This window comes from Pseudophryne corroboree, chromosome 11, assembly GCF_028390025.1.
Source record: "Pseudophryne corroboree isolate aPseCor3 chromosome 11, aPseCor3.hap2, whole genome shotgun sequence".
NCBI classification, from domain to species: domain Eukaryota; kingdom Metazoa; phylum Chordata; class Amphibia; order Anura; family Myobatrachidae; genus Pseudophryne; species Pseudophryne corroboree.
The window spans coordinates 108,759,243-108,780,054 of record NC_086454.1 but is presented as its reverse complement, the minus strand read 5'-3'; the positions used below and the strand labels follow the sequence as shown (position 1 = coordinate 108,780,054).

At 48.0% G+C, this 20,812-nt stretch overlaps 1 protein-coding gene and 1 long non-coding RNA gene across 3 annotated transcripts in view; one reads left to right on the top strand and one right to left on the bottom strand.

Moving 5' to 3' along the window:
• SIGIRR (single Ig and TIR domain containing) overlaps positions 1-10,560 on the bottom strand; it is a 52,842-nt gene extending 42,282 nt beyond the window's left edge. The window contains exons 1-2 of one of the 2 annotated variants that reach the window (XM_063944732.1): positions 10,411-10,560; positions 9,617-9,671 (exon numbers count right to left, since the gene is read on the bottom strand). In XM_063944732.1, the coding sequence (XP_063800802.1) occupies positions 9,617-9,623 (7 nt within the window). In that variant the 5' untranslated portion in view covers positions 9,624-9,671; positions 10,411-10,560. The remainder of the gene's footprint in view (positions 1-9,616; positions 9,672-10,410) is intronic. The other variant, XM_063944733.1, reaches the window with a different exon arrangement.
• On the top strand, positions 9,970-11,193 carry LOC134969030 (uncharacterized). Its single transcript, XR_010189378.1, has 2 exons — positions 9,970-10,352; positions 10,800-11,193. It is a non-coding gene; the product is annotated as an uncharacterized LOC134969030 (long non-coding RNA).
• Positions 11,194-20,812: the final 9,619 nt, after the last annotated feature.

Sequence of the window (20,812 nt, the reverse complement as noted above, 5' to 3'; positions counted from 1 at the left end):
TAAATCTGTGGAGTTAAAATATCTCACATGGAAAGTGGTCATGCTGTTGGCCCTGGCCTGGGCCAGGCGCGTGTCAGAATTGGCGGCTTTATCCTGTAAAAGTCCTTTTCTGATTTTCCATTCGGACAGGGCGGAATTGAGGACTCGTCCTCAGTTTCTCCCTAAGGTGGTTTCAGCGTTTCACCTGAACCAACCTATTGAGGACTCCAAGTTGCTAGACGTTGTCAGGGCCCTGAAAATATATGTTTCCAGGACGGCTGGAGTCAGGAAATCTGACTCGCTGTTATCCTGTATGCACCCAACAAGCTGGGTGCTCCTGCTTCTAAGCAGACTATTGCTCGTTGGATTTGTAGTACAATTCAGCTTGCACATTCTGTGGCAGGCCTGCCACAGCCAAAAATCTGTAAATGCCCACTCCACAAGGAAGGTGGGCTCATCTTGGGCGGCTGCCCGAGGGGTCTCGGCTTTACAACTTTGCCGAGCAGCTACTTGGTCAGGAGCAAATACGTTTGTAAATTCTACAAAATTGATACCCTGGCTGAGGAGGACCTGGAGTTCTCTCATTGGTGCTGCAGAGGCATCCGCACTCTCCCGCCCGTTTGGGAGCTTTGGTATAATCCCCATGGTCCTTACGGAGTCCCCAGCATCCACTTAGGACGTTAGAGAAAATAAGAATTTACTTACCGATAATTCTATTTCTCGTAGTCCGTAGTGGATGCTGGGCGCCCATTCCAAGTGCGGATTGTCTGCAATACTTGTGCATAGTTATTGTTACCAAAAAAATCGGGTTATTGCTGTAGTGAGCCATCTTTTCTAGAGGCTCCTCTGTTATCATGCTGTTAACTGGGTTCAGATCACAAGTTGTACAGTGTGATTGGTGTGGCTGGTATGAGTCTTACCCGGGATTCAAAATCCTTCCTTATTGTGTACGCTCGTCCGGGCACAGTATCCTAACTGAGGCTTGGAGGAGGGTCATAGGGGGAGGAGCCAGTGCACACCAGATAGTCCTAAAGCTTTCTTTAGATGTGCCCAGTCTCCTGCGGAGCCGCTATTCCCCATGGTCCTTACGGAGTCCCCAGCATCCACTACGGACTACGAGAAATAGAATTATCGGTAAGTAAATTCTTATTTTACCTTGGGGCAGTGATGGCCTCACTCCTTTGCCACTGTACTACGGCGATTTATGCACATTAGCCCTTACAAAATGTTGGTATGGGGCCCACAAATGCCTTCTAACATCTGCCTTTTGGCTTATTGTAGTAAAGTACATATACTGTAGACTAGCGGCTCAAAAATGGTTTTCATGTAAAAACAATGAACAAAGTAAACCCCGATCCTACAGTTCACAAAATACACTACACCACATATTTATAAACGTGAATAACTGCTATACGGAGAAACATCCCTTTAACCTGTTTTACATAGGCCCACTAAGATCTGGCTCTATAAATTGTGGTTAGTGACCAGTAGGATATAATCTCTAGGCTTGCTTCTTGGTTCAATTAGTGGCAGATTTACCGCAAGGCATCCAAAGCGGATGCCTAGGGCCCGGGAGGTCGCAGAGGGCCCGGCTGCAGAGGTTAAAGTGGGCCGGAACGGGGCGGAACTGTGTTCCGTCGATTGTATGTACAGGCGGTTCGCCTCTGCCGGCCCACTTTACTAGGACATAGCGCTCTTCACAAAATGTGCTGTTGCCATCTGCCTAGATGAAGCCGGAGTCTGCCGCGAGTCACTTTTGTGCTGAGCTGTCTGCTGCCACACCTCCCACATAAATACATGTGGCGAGAGGACAGTACTACACAGTTATCTGAGGGGCATTGCGGTGGTGGCAATGAGACGCAGTGACATGATTGTCACTCACCCATTTGCTCCTACAAACATTACGGGAGCCACTGGACGCCAAAAAGGAAGAGGAGAACTGAGTAGGATGGCGCAAGGGAGAGGTAGGACAGAGATGCATGAGTGGACATATGCTGCATGGCAGGGGAGGGAGAGAGCTGTATTACTGGAGGTAAGCTGTATATGGGGGGAGCTGCATGAGTTAAGAGCTGTATGAGAGGAGAGAAGCTGTGTAGTGGTGGGGTGGGGGGCTGTATGAGAGAGGGAGATAAGCTGTGTAGGGGTGGGGTGGGGTGGGGGGCTGTATGAGAGAGGGAGATAAGCTGTGGGGGGCTGTATGACAGGAGAGATAAGCTGTGTAGTGGTGGGGTGGGGGGCTGTATGAGAGGAGAGATAGGCTGTGTAGTGGTGGGGTGGGGGGCTGTATGAGAGAGGGAGATATGCTGTGGGGGGCTGTATGAGAGGAGAGATATGCTGTGTAGGGGTGGGGTGGGGGGCTGTATGAGAGGAGAGAGAGGTAGTGGTGGGGTGGGGGGCTGTATGAGAGAGGGAGATATGCTGTGTAGGGGTGGGGTGGGGGATGTATGAGAGGAGAGATAGGCTGTGTAGTGGTGGGATGGGGGGTTGTATGAGAGAGGGAGATATGCTGTGGGGGGCTGTATGAGAGGAGAGATAGGCTGTGTAGTGGTGGGGTGGGGGGCTGTATGAGAGAGGGAGATATGCTGTGTAGTGGTGGGGTGGGGGGCTGTATGAGAGAGGGAGATATGCTGTGTAGGGGTGGGGTGGGGGGCTGTATGAGAGGAGAGATAGGCTGTGTAGTGGTGGGGTGGGGGGCTGTATGAGAGAGGGAGATATGCTGTGTAGGGGTGGGGTGGGGGGCTGTATGAGAGAGGGAGATATGCTGTGTAGTGGTGGGGTGGGGGGCTGTATGAGAGAGGGAGATATGCTGTGTAGGGGTGGGGTGGGGGATGTATGAGAGGAGAGATAGGCTGTGTAGTGGTGGGATGGGGGGCTGTATGAGAGAGGGAGATATGCTGTGGGGGGCTGTATGAGAGGAGAGATAGGCTGTGTAGTGGTGGGGTGGGGGGCTGTATGAGAGAGGGAGATATGCTGTGTAGGGGAGGGGTGGGGGGCTGTATGAGAGGAGAGATAGGCTGTGTAGTGGTAAGGTGGGGGGCTGTATGAGAGGAGAGATAGGCTGTGTAGTGGTGGGGTGGGGGGCTGTATGAGAGAGGGAGATATGCTGTGTAGGGGTGGGGTGGGGGGCTGTATGAGAGGAGAGATAGGCTGTGTAGTGGTGGGGTGGGGGGCTGTATGAGAGAGGGAGATATGCTGTGTAGTGGTGGGGTGGGGGGCTGTATGAGAGAGGGAGATATGCTGTGTAGTGGTGGGGGGCTGTATGAGAGAGGGAGATATGCTGTGTAGGGGTGGGGTGGGGGGCTGTATGAGAGAGGGAGATATGCTGTGTAGGGGTGGGGTGGGGGGCTGTATGAGAGGAGAGATAGGCTGTGTAGTGGTGGAGTGGGGGGCTGTATGAGAGAGAGAGATATGCTGTGTAGGGGTGGGGTGGGGGATGTATGAGAAGAGAGATAGGCTGTGTAGTGGTGTGGTGGGGGGCTGTATGAGAGAGGGATATATGCTGTGTAGGGGTGGGGTGGGGGGCTGTATGAGAGGAGAGATAAGCTGTGTAGTGGTGGGGTGGGGGGCTGTATGAGAGAGGGAGATAAGCTGTGGGGGGCTGTATGAGAGGAGAGATAGGCTGTGTAGTGGTGGGGTGGGGGGCTGTATGAGAGAGGGAAATATGCTGTGTAGGGGTGGGGTGGGGGGCTGTATGAGAGGAGAGATAGGCTGTGTAGTGGTGGGGTGGGGGGCTGTATGAGAGAGGGAGATATGCTGTGTAGGGGTGGGGTGGGGGGCTGTATGAGAGAGGGAGATATGCTGTGTAGTGGTGGGGTGGGGGGCTGTATGAGAGAGGGAGATATGCTGTGTAGGGGTGGGGTGGGGGATGTATGAGAGGAGAGATAGGCTGTGTAGTGGTGGGATGGGGGGCTGTATGAGAGAGGGAGATATGCTGTGGGGGGCTGTATGAGAGGAGAGATAGGCTGTGTAGTGGTGGGGGGCTGTATGAGAGAGGGAGATATGCTGTGTAGGGGAGGGGTGGGGGGCTGTATGAGAGGAGAGATAGGCTGTGTAGTGGTAAGGTGGGGGGCTGTATGAGAGGAGAGATAGGCTGTGTAGTGGTGGGGTGGGGGGCTGTATGAGAGAGGGAGATATGCTGTGTAGGGGTGGGGTGGGGGGCTGTATGAGAGGAGAGATAGGCTGTGTAGTGGTGGGGTGGGGGGCTGTATGAGAGAGGGAAATATGCTGTGCAGGGGTGGGGTGGGGGGCTGTATGAGAGGAGAGATAGGCTGTGTAGTGGTGGGGTGGGGGGCTGTATGAGAGGAGAGATAGGCTGTGTAGTGGTGGGGTGGGGGGCTGTATGAGAGAGGGAGATATGCTGTGTAGTGGTGGGGTGGGGGGCTGTATGAGAGAGGGAGATATGCTGTGTAGTGGTGGGGGGCTGTATGAGAGAGGGAGATATGCTGTGTAGGGGTGGGGTGGGGGGCTGTATGAGAGGAGAGATAGGCTGTGTAGTGGTGGGATGGGGGGCTGTATGAGAGAGGGATATATGCTGTGTAGGGGTGGGGTGGGGGGCTGTATGAGAGGAGAGATAAGCTGTGTAGTGGTGGGGTGGGGGGCTGTATGAGAGAGGGAGATAAGCTGTGGGGGCTGTATGAGAGGAGAGATAGGCTGTGTAGTGGTGGGATGGGGGGCTGTATGAGAGAGGGAGATATGCTGTGTAGGGGTGGGATGGGGGGCTGTATGAGAGGAGAAATAAGCTGGGGGGGGGCTGTATGAGAGGAGAGAAGTTGTGGTGGGGGAGAGCTGTGTGCCTAACTGGAAATGCACTGTATTGGGGGGGGGGGGGGGACTTTATGAGAGGAGACAAATCTGAGGTGGGACAGCTGTGTGAATGGGGGGCACGGCTCACATGGAACAGCACCAATTTCTGAGGCAACCAGTTCTGCTCCAGCCAGAGGTCACCCAGGGCTCACCCACCGCTAACAACAAGATGAAGAGCCTCCCGCAGCTGCCCCTTCCACCAGTACCACCACATGTCCACACAAAAAAGAACATGCTGTATATCTAGGGACCCCAGCCGCATGAACGAGATCCGCCATTGGCACTGGATTGTAATGCTTAGAGATTCCAGAAACACCAACTGTGCATGACCGAAAAATCTGCTAGATGGCACAGGCACATAAACAACTGCAATAATCACAGAAGTATAAAAAGCTTAGTTCATATCAGCAAAGTAGAAGCCAGAAAATCACATATTCGGCACTGTAAAAGTCCAACAATATTGCAATATAAATGCAATATTTAGTACATCGTGCCCATTGTGAGAGCTGTGAGGGGATAAGCTATGTTAGCGGATCTTGCTACGGGCAAGCAGGATTTGTGCCCGGGGCGCCGCTTTCCGGAGGGCGCCGTCCGGAGGGCGCCACCGCTGTGGCAAGATCCGCTACTGGTGCGATGGATAAACTGTAAGGGCAATGAGCTGCGTGAGGGATAAGATGTGTGAGGGAAGCCCTGTATAAGGGAGATGAGCTGCGTGAGGGACAAGATGAGCACCTAATACAAGTCCAGACAGATGTCAGAGCATACTTGCCTACCCTCCCGGAAGCTGCGGGAGGCTCCCGATATTTCGGCTTGTCCCCCTGCAGCCCCAGAAGGGTAAGTGATTCTCCCGCATCCTGCACAATCCTGCCCGCTTCCATAAAATAATACACTCTGAGGCAGCTGTCTGAGGGGGCAGGGCTAATCGCTGCATTTAGCCCGCTCCCTACCCGCAGCCCATCCAATTACTGTAATTTCCTCCTCTTGGGTGTGGAGCCTAATGAGTGCAGGGCCGGTTCTAGCCCTTGTGGCGCCCCGGGCGAAAATAGTGGCGTGGCTTCATACAGGGGCATGATCAGTTATGCCCCCTGTAGAGTTGTGCCCCCATTTGTACCCCATGTAGAGTTGTGCCTCCGTTTGTTGAGTAGCGCCGCTTACAAAAAACTAACAATTAATTAATACTTACTATCCCCGCACCTGATTCCCGAACGCTGCTGAACTCCGCCGGCGCCGCTCCTCGGATCTATGGGAGAGACGTCATGACCTCCGCCGGCGCCGCTCCTTGGATCTATGGGAGAGACGTCATGACGTCTCTCCCATAGCACAGCATAGACACTAGAAGTCAATTATGACCCCTAGCGTCTATGTGCCAGTACCACAATGCTGTGCGGTGCGTGATGACGTCATCGCTCACCGCACAGCAAAGGTCCTCTCCATGAAGGGAAACTAGACAGGTAGCGTCTAGTTTCCTTCACAGCACCAGGGGGCACTGACCAACAGTAGCGGATCTTGCCATGGTGGCGGCGCCCTCCGGAAGGCGGTGCCCCGGGCAAGTCCTGTGTGCCCGTAGCAAGGTCCGCTACTGAGTGAGTGTGTATGTATGACAATGTTGGGTGAGTGGGAATGTGTTACAGTGAGTGAGAATGTGTGACCGTGAGGGTTGAGTGGGAAAGTGTGATAGGGGGTGGGGGCAGCATACACTGACTGGGGGTGGCATACACTGACTGGGGGCGGCATACACTGACTGGGCAGGGGCTGCACAGGGCTGATAACAGAAGATAAAGCCTGTCCTAGTGAGATAACAGCCCAGCTCTACAAGGTTCCAGCGCCGCAGCCTCTGTCACAAAGTGCCAATAGATAATACAGGCAGCCCATTTAATGTATAATGCAGTGTCCTGCATGTCCTGCAATTTTAAGATTATTACACACCCCTGACAAATAACATCCAATAATGTAAAGAGCATACATCAGGAACGAAAATGTAGTGCTATGGATTGTTTGAGGAAGAGGGGCCCCATATTTGTGTCTTGCTTAGGGCCCCATGAGGTCTAAAACCACCTCTTGTTCAATAGTAAATGTTTAAACTTAAAGTTCCTCTTGGCTTGTCTTGTTGTTACACAACTGGCCCGGTCTTGAAATACTGTAATAATTAAACAAATGTGTTGTGACCTTCCAAGCATTCCAGCTAGTGCAATATCAGAGTACTGTGGCAAGCGGCTTTCCTATTGGTATGGATCAGCTGTAAGTACTAGTGGTGGATCAGTACCTATACACTCCTGAGCCATGGCTGAAAGCCGTCTAAGCTTACTAGTAAGGTAAGTCATCGGAAAGTATTTTAGTCACCGACTACAGTAAACTGATTAAACCCTGGGCCAAATCTTTCACCGAAAAATAGACATAAAATAGCCAAGTAAAACCATTTAAATCAGAAAAAAATACAAATATTTCCAATGTGGCTGGTGTGCAATGGACATCACTGTTCTTTCCCTTATACATGTCAGAAAAGTTTACTAACAGTCAGCCAGAAATACTCCCTATATGCTTCTATATGCCTGTAAAAGTAAATGACACAGATGAATAAATAGTCTGTCACAGTGTAATAATCTCCTTTCACTGTTTACCTCCCTGTTACCCTGGCTACACACTTGTTGATCTTTATGCTTGGGGTAATTTAGATGACAAATGGCTATTTGGTGATCGGACCAATTGGCTGGATTACTTCTGGATCTGTTAAGGGGGGTACACACGGAGAGATCCGTGCTTAAAATCTAAGCAATCTTGCTAGATTGCTTAGATTTTAAGCACGGATCTGCCGTGTGTATGCCCTCCAGCGATAGCGATGCGCGGCCCCGCGCATCGCTATCGCCGATGCTAGATTGAGCTGCATGCAGGCTCAATCTAGCGGGTCGCTCACTTCACCGTTGTGTGAAGTGAGCGGCCCCCCGTCGGCTTTCCCCCTCGCTCAGCACATCGCGTGTGCTGAGCGGGGTGAGAGATGTGTGCTGAGCGGTCTGTGTTAAGATCGCTCAGCACACATCTCTCCCGTGAGTACCCCCCTGGAATTGCCCACATCGTGGCCCGATCTCGCCCTGGAATTGCTGATTTTTGTATGCAGCCATTTACGGTAGCCAGTCCCAGGCTACCATAAAAGGGGCATATAGCCATACTTACTTGCCCAGACTCACAGGGGTGTTCATTGAATCGATCCTTAAAAAAGTTAATATTCACACAGACCACTAGTGGTTATAGGGCCTAATTCAGACCAGATCGCTGGGCAGCGATTTTTGCTGTCCTGCGATCAGATAGTCGCCGCAATGCTGCACAAACTGATTTTGTGCAGTCTCTTCGCAGCCCAGGACTTACTAAGCCGCTGCAATCACATCAGCCTGTCCCGGAACGGATTTGACGTCAGACACCCTCCCTGAAAACGCTTGGGAACACCTGGGTTTTTCCAGACACTCCCTGAAAATGGTCAGTTGCCACCCACAAACGCCCTCTCCCTGTCAATCTCCTGCACCATCCCGTTGATATGCACCGATGCCCGGTAAAGTCAGACACGCCTGCGCATTGCAGTGCATACGCATGCGCAGTTCGGACCTAGTTGCAGGCTGTGAGAAAACGCAGCCTAGCGATCAAGTCTGAATTACCCCCTTATTCTGACCAAGTTTACGGCCTGACTGATAGCAATCTGATTATTATAACCAGATCAAATCAGGCATCATGTTACATTTGATAGCGCACACTCTCAGATACGTATCTCAGCAACATTTTACAAAAAAATACACTGAGCATTTAATTTATCATGGAATTGTCTGAGCTATTAGCATATATAACCTAGTAATGACTAATATGAAATACATCATCACAGTAGCCCACAGTCATCCAACACTGAGAAAGTACAAACAATTTAGCATCCTGCATAATAAATGGTTAATGCTACTTCCCACCTCTATGGGGGGGAAGGGGGGGATTCAAGTGTTTTGAGCACTGGGGGCCACTAGATGTTGCCAGGCAGAGCAATTCAAGTGTTGCTCCGTTTGGAAGCGCACAGCTGCTGGAGCTGACATTACTGTTATATTATTCCATCATTTTGACGGGCTGGTAACTAGTACTCTATAGGACTCCTCATATTCACAGGTTGTGCTGTATGAACAGACGCCTCTTAGGTTCATGGTTTAGTTCCCCATTTTAGCTCAAACACCCTTTTATAGTGCAGATCTGCATTCCAAAAGGCACTGCATCAGCCCATAGGCTCACAGACACTGAATACAACCGAACAGTGAAGTCAGTGGCTTGACTGTGAAGCTGAGTTCACGGTATAAGATATATTGTGGGATGTACAGTATCATCCAATGCGGATCAATATGATATATCGTACACATCATATAGTATCTGTCATTCATTGACTTGTCCCACTGGATGTGCTGCATGTCCAATGGGACGATTCCATGGCCAATGTGGTGTTGTTACCTGCAGCATGTAATGATACATCGCGTCATTATACAGTGGATTGTTTAGGTTGTACAGCGGATGTGATGTATCGTTACACTGCATCGCTATGTCACACTGTGGTCGGCGTGTCTCCAGCTTAAGGGCTGATGTTGCACCTTTGGAAACCAGCCGTATAGGCTCAGCATTGAGGCTAGATTAAAGAATGGCTGATACCATCCACCAGAAAGCCCAGTACACCATATGTATGACGTTTTGCTTTATCCTCTCTTATACTGCCAATAATTCACCGCAATGAGACAATTAATAGTCACACAGGTAGCTGTGTCCCCCTGGGCCGTGCAGGAGCCCTGGGTGTGTCATAAAATAATCCAGTGCCAGCTCTCACCAGTCATTTTCTTGGAACATCACGGGCTCATCAGTGAAAGGAGATCTCCAGGCTCCTGACAGATAAAAACATAGACACCAACACTTAAACATACAAGTATATGCTGTATATAGTGACTGTAACAATCCATCAGTAAACACATTAACAGACCCTCCAACATGACCCGCCCCACTAGGTACAAAATGCTCTGTTTCTGGACTTCCCTCTTAATTTATGTTTTCCATCACCTGTGTTGAACTAGTTAAATGATAAGAAAGCTGTTTCTTCACAGGTGATGGCAATAATAAATTAAGAGGGAAGTCCAGAAACAGAGCATTTTGTACCTAGTGGGGCGGGTCATGTTGGAGGGTATGCATTAACCTGTTTACACAACAGTTTAAGAAACACACAAAAAAAAAAAGAGATAATAGGAATGTGACCAGCCCAAGGTCAGATAGTAGTTCCAGGTGTGTCCACCCAACAATACACTTTCACTGCCGCCTCCCTGCATGGAAGTGTTTCGCAAGTGAAACATGAACTGCAGACAGAAACTGTCACCATCAGCAGTATAATCTCATAAGAGGCACACAGAGGCAGAACGCATAAGAAGGACATAGGAGGAAAGCTAATTGTATCCTTTCCAGACATGTGAAACCAAAGCGACAGGAGGACAGGACAGGTCATGGGAAAAACACACAGGGTCCAGTTGGAAGATAACAAAGACAGGCAACTATACAACAGACAGGTTTCCAAGAAGGTATGAACATAGATCATTGTAGCAACCAGCAAACAGTTACAAGAGACACCACTATTACCTGCAGCCACTGTTTCCTTCTGTACTATGCTCCCAGCCTGGCACCTACAGCACCTGTGAGGGGAGGTGCAGGGGGAGGGGGGAGAGGAGCAGGAAGTAACTGTTTACCTGTACAAAGCATACAGTGTATGTAGCAGTATTGCTCAATGAGTGCAAGGCACATTGACTTATCTGTGTAACTGAATATATACCCATACACGTGTGTGTTTCTGTATAGTTCCTTACATACACCATTTCCAGGCAGAGACTGTGCATAATGATAAGCAGAGGGCTGTTTTACAATGCATGCACATTAGAGCCTAGTGCAGTACAGAAACAGGTCCGTGGTAATATTGTTTATTTACATTTTGATATTCTTACTATATCTTTACTAAACATTTTTTTTTTCAGGAAAGATAATGCTAATTTAGGCCATACTCGCATGTATAACAGCAGTGGTACTGGTGTTGGAACTGATGGTAATCTGTTGTGCCCTGATGACTTCATGGAACAGACCTTCTGCAGTTGGGAGAACCTGAATGGCATGCTGCAAGGGTTCAGGAGGAAGAACGCACCCCTGGGAGGATTCCAAAGTCACAGCGAGTGGAAGTTTTCCAGTTTCTCAGGACGCTCCTCTGATCTAGAAACTGCTATTCACACGATAACAATAACCAACAGCCTACTTCATTGGTTAAAGCATTTAGATATAATATAGCCTATATATAAGGCAACCTTAATTATAATTGTTATAGATGTGGAAATACATGTACTCCCTACACTAAATTCTACGGATATTAGAAGACAATGACATTTGGAGATAATACTCATTCAAGGGGCGGCAAAAAAAACAAACTTGCCTAAGAAAGTCACACATGCGCACAGTCAAAGGTCGGGCAGAGGCGGCAGCGCGATCTGCTTAGATCCATCTTCGCAACCCCCGGATCCCATAGGAAGGAACGGGGCTCCATGAACCAGCGCCATCTAAAGATGGCATTGGTTCTCACAAGCAAACTCCAAAACTTTCAGTTTACAGAGTTTGCTTAATACTAGGTGGCCGTATCGGGCCCCTTATACTGAATGGGCTTGTTACATGAAAAATTTGGAATCTAGCATTTACAGGTGTGTAACGGGCCCATTAGTGATGATGAGTAGGCCCCTTAACACTTTTATTATTGACATAATACTATTTGAGGTTTCATGCATACAGATGTGTCCTCCTCAGTTGCTGGAAACAGCCCAATTCAGTGTGTCAGGTCCCCTCAGACTGCTAGCACTGGGCAAGTTTTTGCATTGTTTTACCAGGAAATGCAATGTCACTAGGACGCACCAGGGGACTGTGCTGATTAATATATGTGACACTTGTATATCTGTGTACAAGTCTGAATCTATATATAAAGTGCTACAATGCAGCAGCTGCTTTTTTCCACGCCAAGTCCCGTTGTGCTCCGTATACAGGGCCTAATTGAGACCTGATCGCTCGCTAGGGGTTTTTTGCACTGCTGTGAACAGATAGTCGTCGCCCATAGGGGAGTGTATTTTTGCTTTGCAAGTGTGCGAACGCATGTGTAGCAGAGCTGTACCAATTAGATCTTGTGCAGTCTCTGAGTAGCCCAGGACTTGCTCAGCCGTTGCGATCGCTTCAGCCTGTCCGGGACCGGAATTGACGTCAGGAACCCTCCTTGCAAACACTTGGACACGCCTGCGTTTTTCCAACCACTCCCTGAAAATGGGCAGTTGCCACCCACAAATGCCTTCTTCCTGTCAATCTCCTTGCGATCGCCCGTGCGAATGGATTCTTTGCACAAACCCATCGCATGCGCAGTTCTGACCTGATCGCAGCGCTGCAAAAACGCTAGCAAGCGATCAGGATTGAATTACCCCCATAGACTCATATCCCTGTCACATCAACCTGGGATTTTGGTATGTGTAAAGGGAAACTACCTCCAAAGAGCCTCGGGAATTTGCCAGCTTGATAGACCCAGTAAATTCTCAGGTCACATGTGTGAAAGGGATATGAATCGTACACATATACATGACTCATCAAATTAGTCAGCACGGTCTCCTGGTGCGTCCATTAAGCCACATCCCATTGTGACTAAAGGCCCGTACACACTGGTCGATGTATCGGCCGTTCTCTTGAACGGCCGATACATCGCGGGACCGTCGGCCAGTGTGTACGGGCGATACGTCTGTGAACTCCGTCGTTCACAGACGTATCGCGTCGGCCGCGCAGCACAGCCGACAGCCAATATATCTAACGATATATTGGCCCGTCGCTGTGTGTGTACGGGGCGGTCGTCCGACCGCCCGTACACATGCTGCTGTGGCCGGCGGTGATTGACAGGTGAACTGGGCGGGCGCGAGCGCGCCCAGTTCATGACGTCAGTCCCCCGGCGGATCGGGCTGTGTGTATGCACAGCACACTGCCCGCTCCGTACATAGATATATCTGCAGATCAATTGATCTGCAGATATATCTAATAGTGTGTACCCACCTTAAGATGCATTTTCAGGTAAAAGTACTTGAAAAGCACTAACAGAGTTGCACAGGACCTGGCACCTTACTCATGCCAAGCATCTCATGTCACATGGCGTATTGAGGCTAACTTTAGGGTTACTCAGATGACTGATGTTCATGCAGATGATCTGATGCTGCAACTTTGCACGCAGAAGCACATCACAAAAGCCTGCCGTGACTGTCTTTCTACTACAGACGCCTCCTGCTGCATTTGCATAATTTAGCACAGCTGCTGCATACAATACTGTCCATCTCTAAATCAAGCTGTATAATCTCTATCACATAGACACATATAGACACTAGGGGGTTTATTCACTAAAGGTATTTTCATCAAATTAAAATCTATCAAAATCAATTTCAATAGATTTTAGGCTCTAGGGGATGAAACACATATTTACTAACATAAATATTTTTTATATAATTTTTTTAATGTTAGTATTATTCCTGGAAGCCCAACATCGATTTAAATATAAAATGATGAAAATCAACTTTTAGTAAATATATCCCTAAGGTTAATTTTCTTTCAGAAGCCAATTAACCTATCTGTGTTTTACGGAGTGTGGGAGGAAACCCAAAGTAAAGCCACACAAACAGGGGCAGCCTCCGTGGGTGTGGATCATTAGATCGACAGTGTCTAGGTCGATAATATTTAGGTCGACCACTATAGGTCGACAGTCACTAGGTCGACAGGGTCAGAAGGTCGACATGTTCTAGGTCGACAGGTTAAAAGGTCGACATGAGTTTTTTATGTTTTTGTTGGTGTCGTTTTCTTCGTAGAGTGACCAGGAACCCCAATAAGTGCACCGTGTCCCCTCGGATTACCGTTCCAATCATAGTCCACGTGGATCGTTAAGTATGAAAAAGTAAAACAAAAAGATTTGTTTAAAAAAAACCTCATGTCGACCTTTTGACCTGTCGACATAGAACATGTCAACCTTCTGACCCTGTCGACCTACTGACCCTGTCGACCTAGTAACTGTCGACCTATAGTGGTTGACCTAAACATTGTCAACCTAGACACTGTCGATCTTCAGACCGGATCCCGCCTCCATTGTGGGCCCTCTCCTCTCCTTCAGTGAGTAGACTCTGGCATATTCCAGAGCCTACTGTGCATGTGCAGGTTTCTGGGAACATGGCACCATTTTCCAAGTGATTTGTGTTTGCAATGCAGGGTCGCCGCCGCGGGACTCCAGAGGGTTGAGTATAATTTTTGAGTGCTGTGTGTGTGGTGTGGTGCCCCCTGACCCAGGGGCCCATTTGCACCACACATCTTGCACCCTTTATAGAAATGTCTATGCACACAAACACAGGCTGAACATACAAACTCCACTTTGATGGGCCATGAATTGAACTCTTCACCTCAGAGCTATACTATCCTTGCTGTTGTTTATCTGAAGATCCTCTGCCGGGAAGCGGTTAATATACCACCTGTCAGGATCCCGGCATTCAGGATCCCGATGCCGGAATCCCGACAGACATTCAAATGCTGGCGGTCAGAATCCCGACCGCAACCCAGAATTCCCACTCAGGTGGTGGGTCCATGCCACCACCCGAGAGGGAATATAACCTGTGGTGAGTGAAACGCGCCAGCGAGCCCGAAGCGTGCCTGCGAGGTGTCTCGCTGCCTCACAGCCGGGATGCCGCTGTCACCTGTATGTATTCCCCTCTGCCTTCTGTCTCCTTCTTCTCCCTTAATGCAGAAGTACAGGCAGAGGATCAGTCACACTCAGGATGCCACTCTGCTGAACAAAAAAAACCATAGTTACATGTAACCACGTTATCTAAGGAGGGATCAAGAACAGATCAGATTAACGTGTATTCCAATTGTATTTTATCTATCTGTGTGAGTGTAAAGCCGTGTACACACGGGGAGAGATGTGTGCTGAGCGATCTATCAGTGACCGCTCAGTACACATCTCTCCCCCCGCTTAGCACAGCGCGACGTGTGCTGAGCGAGGGGTGCGGACGGTGGACTGCTCGTTTCACCCAGCGGTGAAATGAGTGACCTGCTAGATTGTGTCTGCATGCAGGCCAATCTAGCACCGGCGATAGCGCCGCGCATCGCTATCGCTGGGGGGCATTCACACGGAGAGATCCGTGCTTAAGTTCTAAGCAATCTAGTCAGATTGCTTAAGGGGGGTACACGCGGAAAGATCCGTGCTTAAAATCCAAGCAATCTGACTAGATTGCTTAGCAGTTAAGCACGGATCTCTCGTGTGTATGCCCCCCAACGATAGCGATGCGCGGCCCCGCGCGTCGCTATTGCTAGATTGAGCTTGCATGCAGGCTCAATCTAGCAGGTCGCTCGCTTCAGCGCTGTGTGAAGTGAGCGGCCCCCCATCCCCTTCCTCCTCGCTCAGCACACATCGCACTGTACTGAGCGGGGGGAGAGATGTGTGCTGAGCGGTCTGCGATAGATCGCTCAGCACACATCTCTAGGTGTGTACCCCCCTTTAGAATTTAAGCACTGATCTCTCCGTGTGTACCCCCCTTAAGCACCTTAGAGAGCCACACAGTGGTATTGCCCTGCAAGAACACACACTTTGGGGGAGATTTAAATGTTTGAAAAGTCAGTTGGGAGTCTTTTTTTCCTATCTAATAGACAGGAAAAAACTGACACCCAACCGACTTTTCAAACATTTGAGTTCCCCCCATTGCCTCCTATCTGCAGACGATGGGAAGTTATAACATTCTTAGGGTGAGATTCAAATGATATATCATGCCCAATTTCCTTTCTAAAATGATCTCCGTTATCGCGCATATTGCGCCCATAGTAATCAGGTTTAGCTGTGTAAAGGGTTGGGTGCCTCCCTACTCTGGGGGTAGCGAGCTGAAATAATGATACAACGTCCCTGAGGGCAGAAACAGAACGGGTGTGAAAAGGGGTGAAAAGAATTGAATCTCCCCTTAAGTGCTTTTGCATTGTACATACAGATTTCCAGATGGCAAACACAGTATTTAAAGAGGTTTTCCCCCAAATATTTGTGTGAAAATACACACACATTATATATCTACAGTATATGGGTTTTGGGTTGGGTATAATATGCCAGCGGTCAGAATACAGACCGTGGCATCCCGATGTTTAGAATCCTGACATGGGAAGGTAAGTGTACTTACCTTTCCCCAGCCAAATAACCCTCCCTTTCAGTGCCCTAACCCAATCCCCCCCCCCCCCCGCAGCCTATTCATAACCCCCCCTTTCCCACAGCCTAAACCTAATCCTCTCTACTCGCATCCTTAAGGCGGGTACACATGGGAGATTTCTCCCGGAGATGTGTGCTGAGCGATCTATCACAGACCGCTCAGCACACATCTCTCCCTCCGCTCAGCACACATCTCTCCCTCCGCTCAGCACACATCTCTCCCTCCGCTCAGCACAGCGCGATGTGTGCTGAGCGAGTGGGACGGGGGGAACGCTTATTTCACCTAGCGGTGAAACGAGCGATCTCACTAGATTGGGTATGCATGCATGCCCAATCTAGAGCCTGCACCCCTACACACAAAGCGTTGTGTTCTTAATTTCTAAGCAATCTAGTCAGATTGCTTAGAAATTGAGTGAACATCGCTCTGTGTGTACCCCCCTCTTACCCTAACCCTCCCTAGGGGTTGCCTAACCCCCCGGCGAGTGCAGCCTAACCCGAACCCTCCCCCGCAGCCTAAACCTAACAACCCTCAGGGTCAGGCACGGTGACGCCTGCTCATTCAGGATTCTGTCTGTCGAAGGTTCCAGCGCCGAGCTGGAGACCCTATTTGGGATACCGGTGCTAGCATGCTGACTAGTGCCGGGATTGCGGTGTCAGTATTCTGACTGCAGGGATCCTGATCGCCGTATATAAATATATATACAGTATATCTATATGCACACATATATATAGCATGGTATAAGGATAGAATATACACTAACGTGACTGGACACATTATGGAGTCTATGGCTTGGAGAGAGAGAAAGTGGACAGAGATAAAGTGCCAGCCAATCAGCTTTTAACTGCCATGTTAAAAAAATGACAGGAGCTGGTTGTATGGTACTTTATCTCCGTTCACTTTATCTCTCTCCCACAGCCCATCCCCGCCTCACTGATAGTGGCCCATCCCACCTCACTGATAGTGGCCCATCCCGCCTCACTGACAGCGGCCCACCCCCCGCCTCACTGACAGCGGCCCATTACCACCTCACTGACAGCGGCCCATGGCCGCCTTACTGACAGCGGCCCACCCCCGCCTCACTGAGCAGTGACAAGCTAACGCCTTCTCAAGATGGCTACCACCTATCAGACACTACCAATGAATAGCTGCAGATGGTGCGGCGAGTGAAGTCACCATAGTGTATGCAGCTCGTCCTCCGCACCCTGCGCTGACAGGCAGTTCCGTAGCGGTAATTTTTTAAAAAGACAGTCAGAAACGGCGTTTCGCTTGATGGTCAGGCTAAACAATGTCTCCCAAAGCTTTTTGTCATGGCATCATCAGGGGTGTTTGGCTTGAACCATCATATACAGTACATGCACACATCTTCCTCTTTCTATACATATATTGTAAAATTATTAGACCCCCTAAAAAAGTAAACATACCTGTCTGTTGCAAATGACACATACTGTAGATTGTTCCAGAATTTAAAGTGCAATCCAGCAGGCACTTAAAGTACATTTTCAAACTCATAATTAATCATTAGTCTGCATTATTTTTTTTTAATAACAGCTGAAAAATGCTGTCATAAAAAAAAAAAACAGAGATTGTGTCCCAAGGCGCTCAATAACTATGAATCCACTTGCAAACAAGGGACCACTAATTAAATCCCTAAAATGTAAACCTCCACAAACAAATGCAAGTAAAATGGCGCTCAGTCACGTCCAGAATAGAACAGGTTCACTGGTTAAAGTTCTTACCGATCCTGTCAGAGTGTCAATCGCAGATCCCTTCAGATCCTCTTTGAGTGTTCTGTTTGGTTCAAATAGTACAAAGTCCCAATAGTCCAATCCAGATCAAAAAAGTCACTGATCAAAGAATACACATCATGGCATAGTCTGTATGCCCATAGTAAATATGATCACTCACACAACAAAATGGACCAATCCAGTGAAAAAATGTGATCCCTATTAAGTACCAGATGCAAGGTGGACTTCATGCAACATGAATACATAATATGTAGGAACCCGTCAGTGGCAAACGCAGGATTTCTAGAGGGGGGTTTCCAACAATCTCCCACTCTGCGGAACATTGGAGCAAGAGCGGGTGTCTGGTGGAGTGGCAGAAAAACCCAGTAACGACCATGGACATTAATGTAAACAATGGTCTTTTTATATATACTGGATACTGTGTTAAATACCGTATTCATATTTAAAACTAGAGATTGTCTATAGTATAGACTGTACCGAACATATTTAAATCATATAAATAAGATAAGTGGTCAGGAAAAGTTTAAGCATACCATAAGAAATAAATACACAAACATAATAGAAGCAGTACTGCACTTTCTAAACACACATTCTCCCTCCTCATAGTAAGGCTCCTGTCTCTTCTTCCTGGTAGCTACTATCTGGTCCAGTACACTGATTATCAGATCCACACACATAGAAAACTTGGTAGAAGAAGCTGCCAAACTAGGCATGTCCAGCAGCTCTGCTCTGTCTTAAACTGCATGATGTGGCAGCAATTCTAGTAATCGTATTATATACCAATGCTATTGTAGTCATAATTTTAGCCACTTGCCAAGAGGATGGGGTTTTCCGTGCAACCAGAAACCCCCCCTGCGTTTGCCTATGCCCGTCCCTGTTGGTCATCTACTTACTATAATTAATCTTGGTATTGAGCATGTGAAAAACGCTGATTGCTTAGGTAGTCAACCCCTGCTGACTACACTTGGTAGAATCACCTTTTACTGCAATTACAACTTTAAGTCTATTGGAGTAAATTTCTACCATTTTTATACACTAGGGGGTAAATGTAATACCCTGTGACATGCAGGCATCTGCGCTTTCCTGATGAGTCTGCTGATGTTTTAATAGGTGCATTCATTTAAACATCAAAACCAACCTGTTTTGCATTTAATTAAATGCCCATTTAAAACATTGGGCAGACTCGCTGGGAATTGTCTGATGCCAGGCTATTACATTTACCCTAGGAGTGACATTTGCCCATTCTTCCTTTCAGCTTTGCACCAGGTTGTTTTGGTTGGATAGATAATGCTTGTAGTTTGCCATTTTCAAATCATTGTATGCATACTTGCATACTTTCCTAGAATGGCCGGGAGGCTTCCGAAAATCGTGTGGCACTCCTGGCCATCCGGGTAAAAAAGGGGGCAAGTCTTCCGCATACAGTTAGACCCCCACACTGTCCCCCTCTAACCCTCTGAGCTGCCGGTTACTGGAAGGAAAGTGGGAGGGGCAATGACACGATTTGCACTGAATCGCATCATCATAGCCCTGCCCTCGCTTGACAATTCGAGCAATGCGGAAATTACAGTGCAGAGGCGTGGCCGTGGTGACATTATGGTGGCTCATTGTTCACTTTACCGCCCCCTTTTTGGAGCCACTCCCAGTGTTGAGCCGACCTGGCTGCTTCCTCTCAGAGGTCGAAGGTCGAAAGTCAACAAGTATGATTATCAGTATGAGTGAGATGTGGATTTTGACTTGGCCATTGTAGGACATTCACCTTCTTGTTGTTCAATCACCCCAGTGTTGCATTGGGTGTGTGCTTGGAAACATTGTTCTACTTAAAGGTGAACTTTCTGCCAAGCTTTAATTTTCTAGCAGATTAAAGCAGTATCTATGTATCGCACTCTCTCCCTGTATTTTGCACTATTCATCTGTCCTCCTTAAACAGCTCGCCTGTGCCTGTGGCGGAGTATCCCCACATCATGATGGTCCCATATACCACTTTATGAGAAAAGTAAAATATCATACTGTATCTCACTTTAGCAAAATAACAGAAAAAAAGGCTTGAATGCCATTTTCCATATCACACACCCTGAGGGTGACGCACTTTATAATCAGGAAGAGCGGAAGAGATAGCAATTGCATTTCAGAACTTTTATGCTAAGTATATCATGACTCCCATGCTGAAACATTTATTGATGTCCATTTGCAATCATGTAATCTTCTTAAAACTGTTCATGAGACAGTGTCTTTCCTGAACTCCCCCATAACTGATAGACTCTTTCTGTTGTCCATTCAGTTAGCCCCAGACAGCTTACCCACCCCTGTATTACAAGAAATGGGGTGTTATCTTGGACCCAAAACTAACAAAATTGTTCAAAATGACCTTTGCGGGAGCCACATTTGAGTCCCCCACCCCTAAAGATTGCATTACAGTTACCCCCAGTTGTAGGAACTCTACCTTTCACGGCATTTCTCTCTCTCTCTCTCTCTCTCTCTCTCTCTCTCTCTCTCTCTCTCTACCATACTTCTTTAGTAAAAATCACACTAGGCAGGAATGCACCTTTTAACCTGTCATCTTCACCCTTATCATTAAGCCCAACCGCCAGGATCAGAAAGAATACACGTATGACAGGTGCTATTTACTACTGTTGTGATTTGTTCTGTGATTTTAATTTTTCTATTTCATGCATGTGTATAATTGATTAAACATTGTGAATAGAGTTTCAATGGTGTGTGCACTGTCCTGTCACTCTTCCCATAAGTGCACCTTCACTGTTCTTGTGATGTGTCACAGTAGGCTCCTATTCACACCAAATAGCTTTGTATGCTGATACTGCTCATAATTACAAATACATTATTTCCCTTCCTAATTGTTAATGAGGTCTGATGTCTTGCCTATTTAACATAGCTCTATCTAATGCAGCCACAACACAAATATTAGACTTCTTCATTCCTTTGAATACTAAGTAGCTGTTAGAACTAATTTTCTTTACAAATTAACTCAATAATACCATGGTATCTCTTTATGAGGTTAAA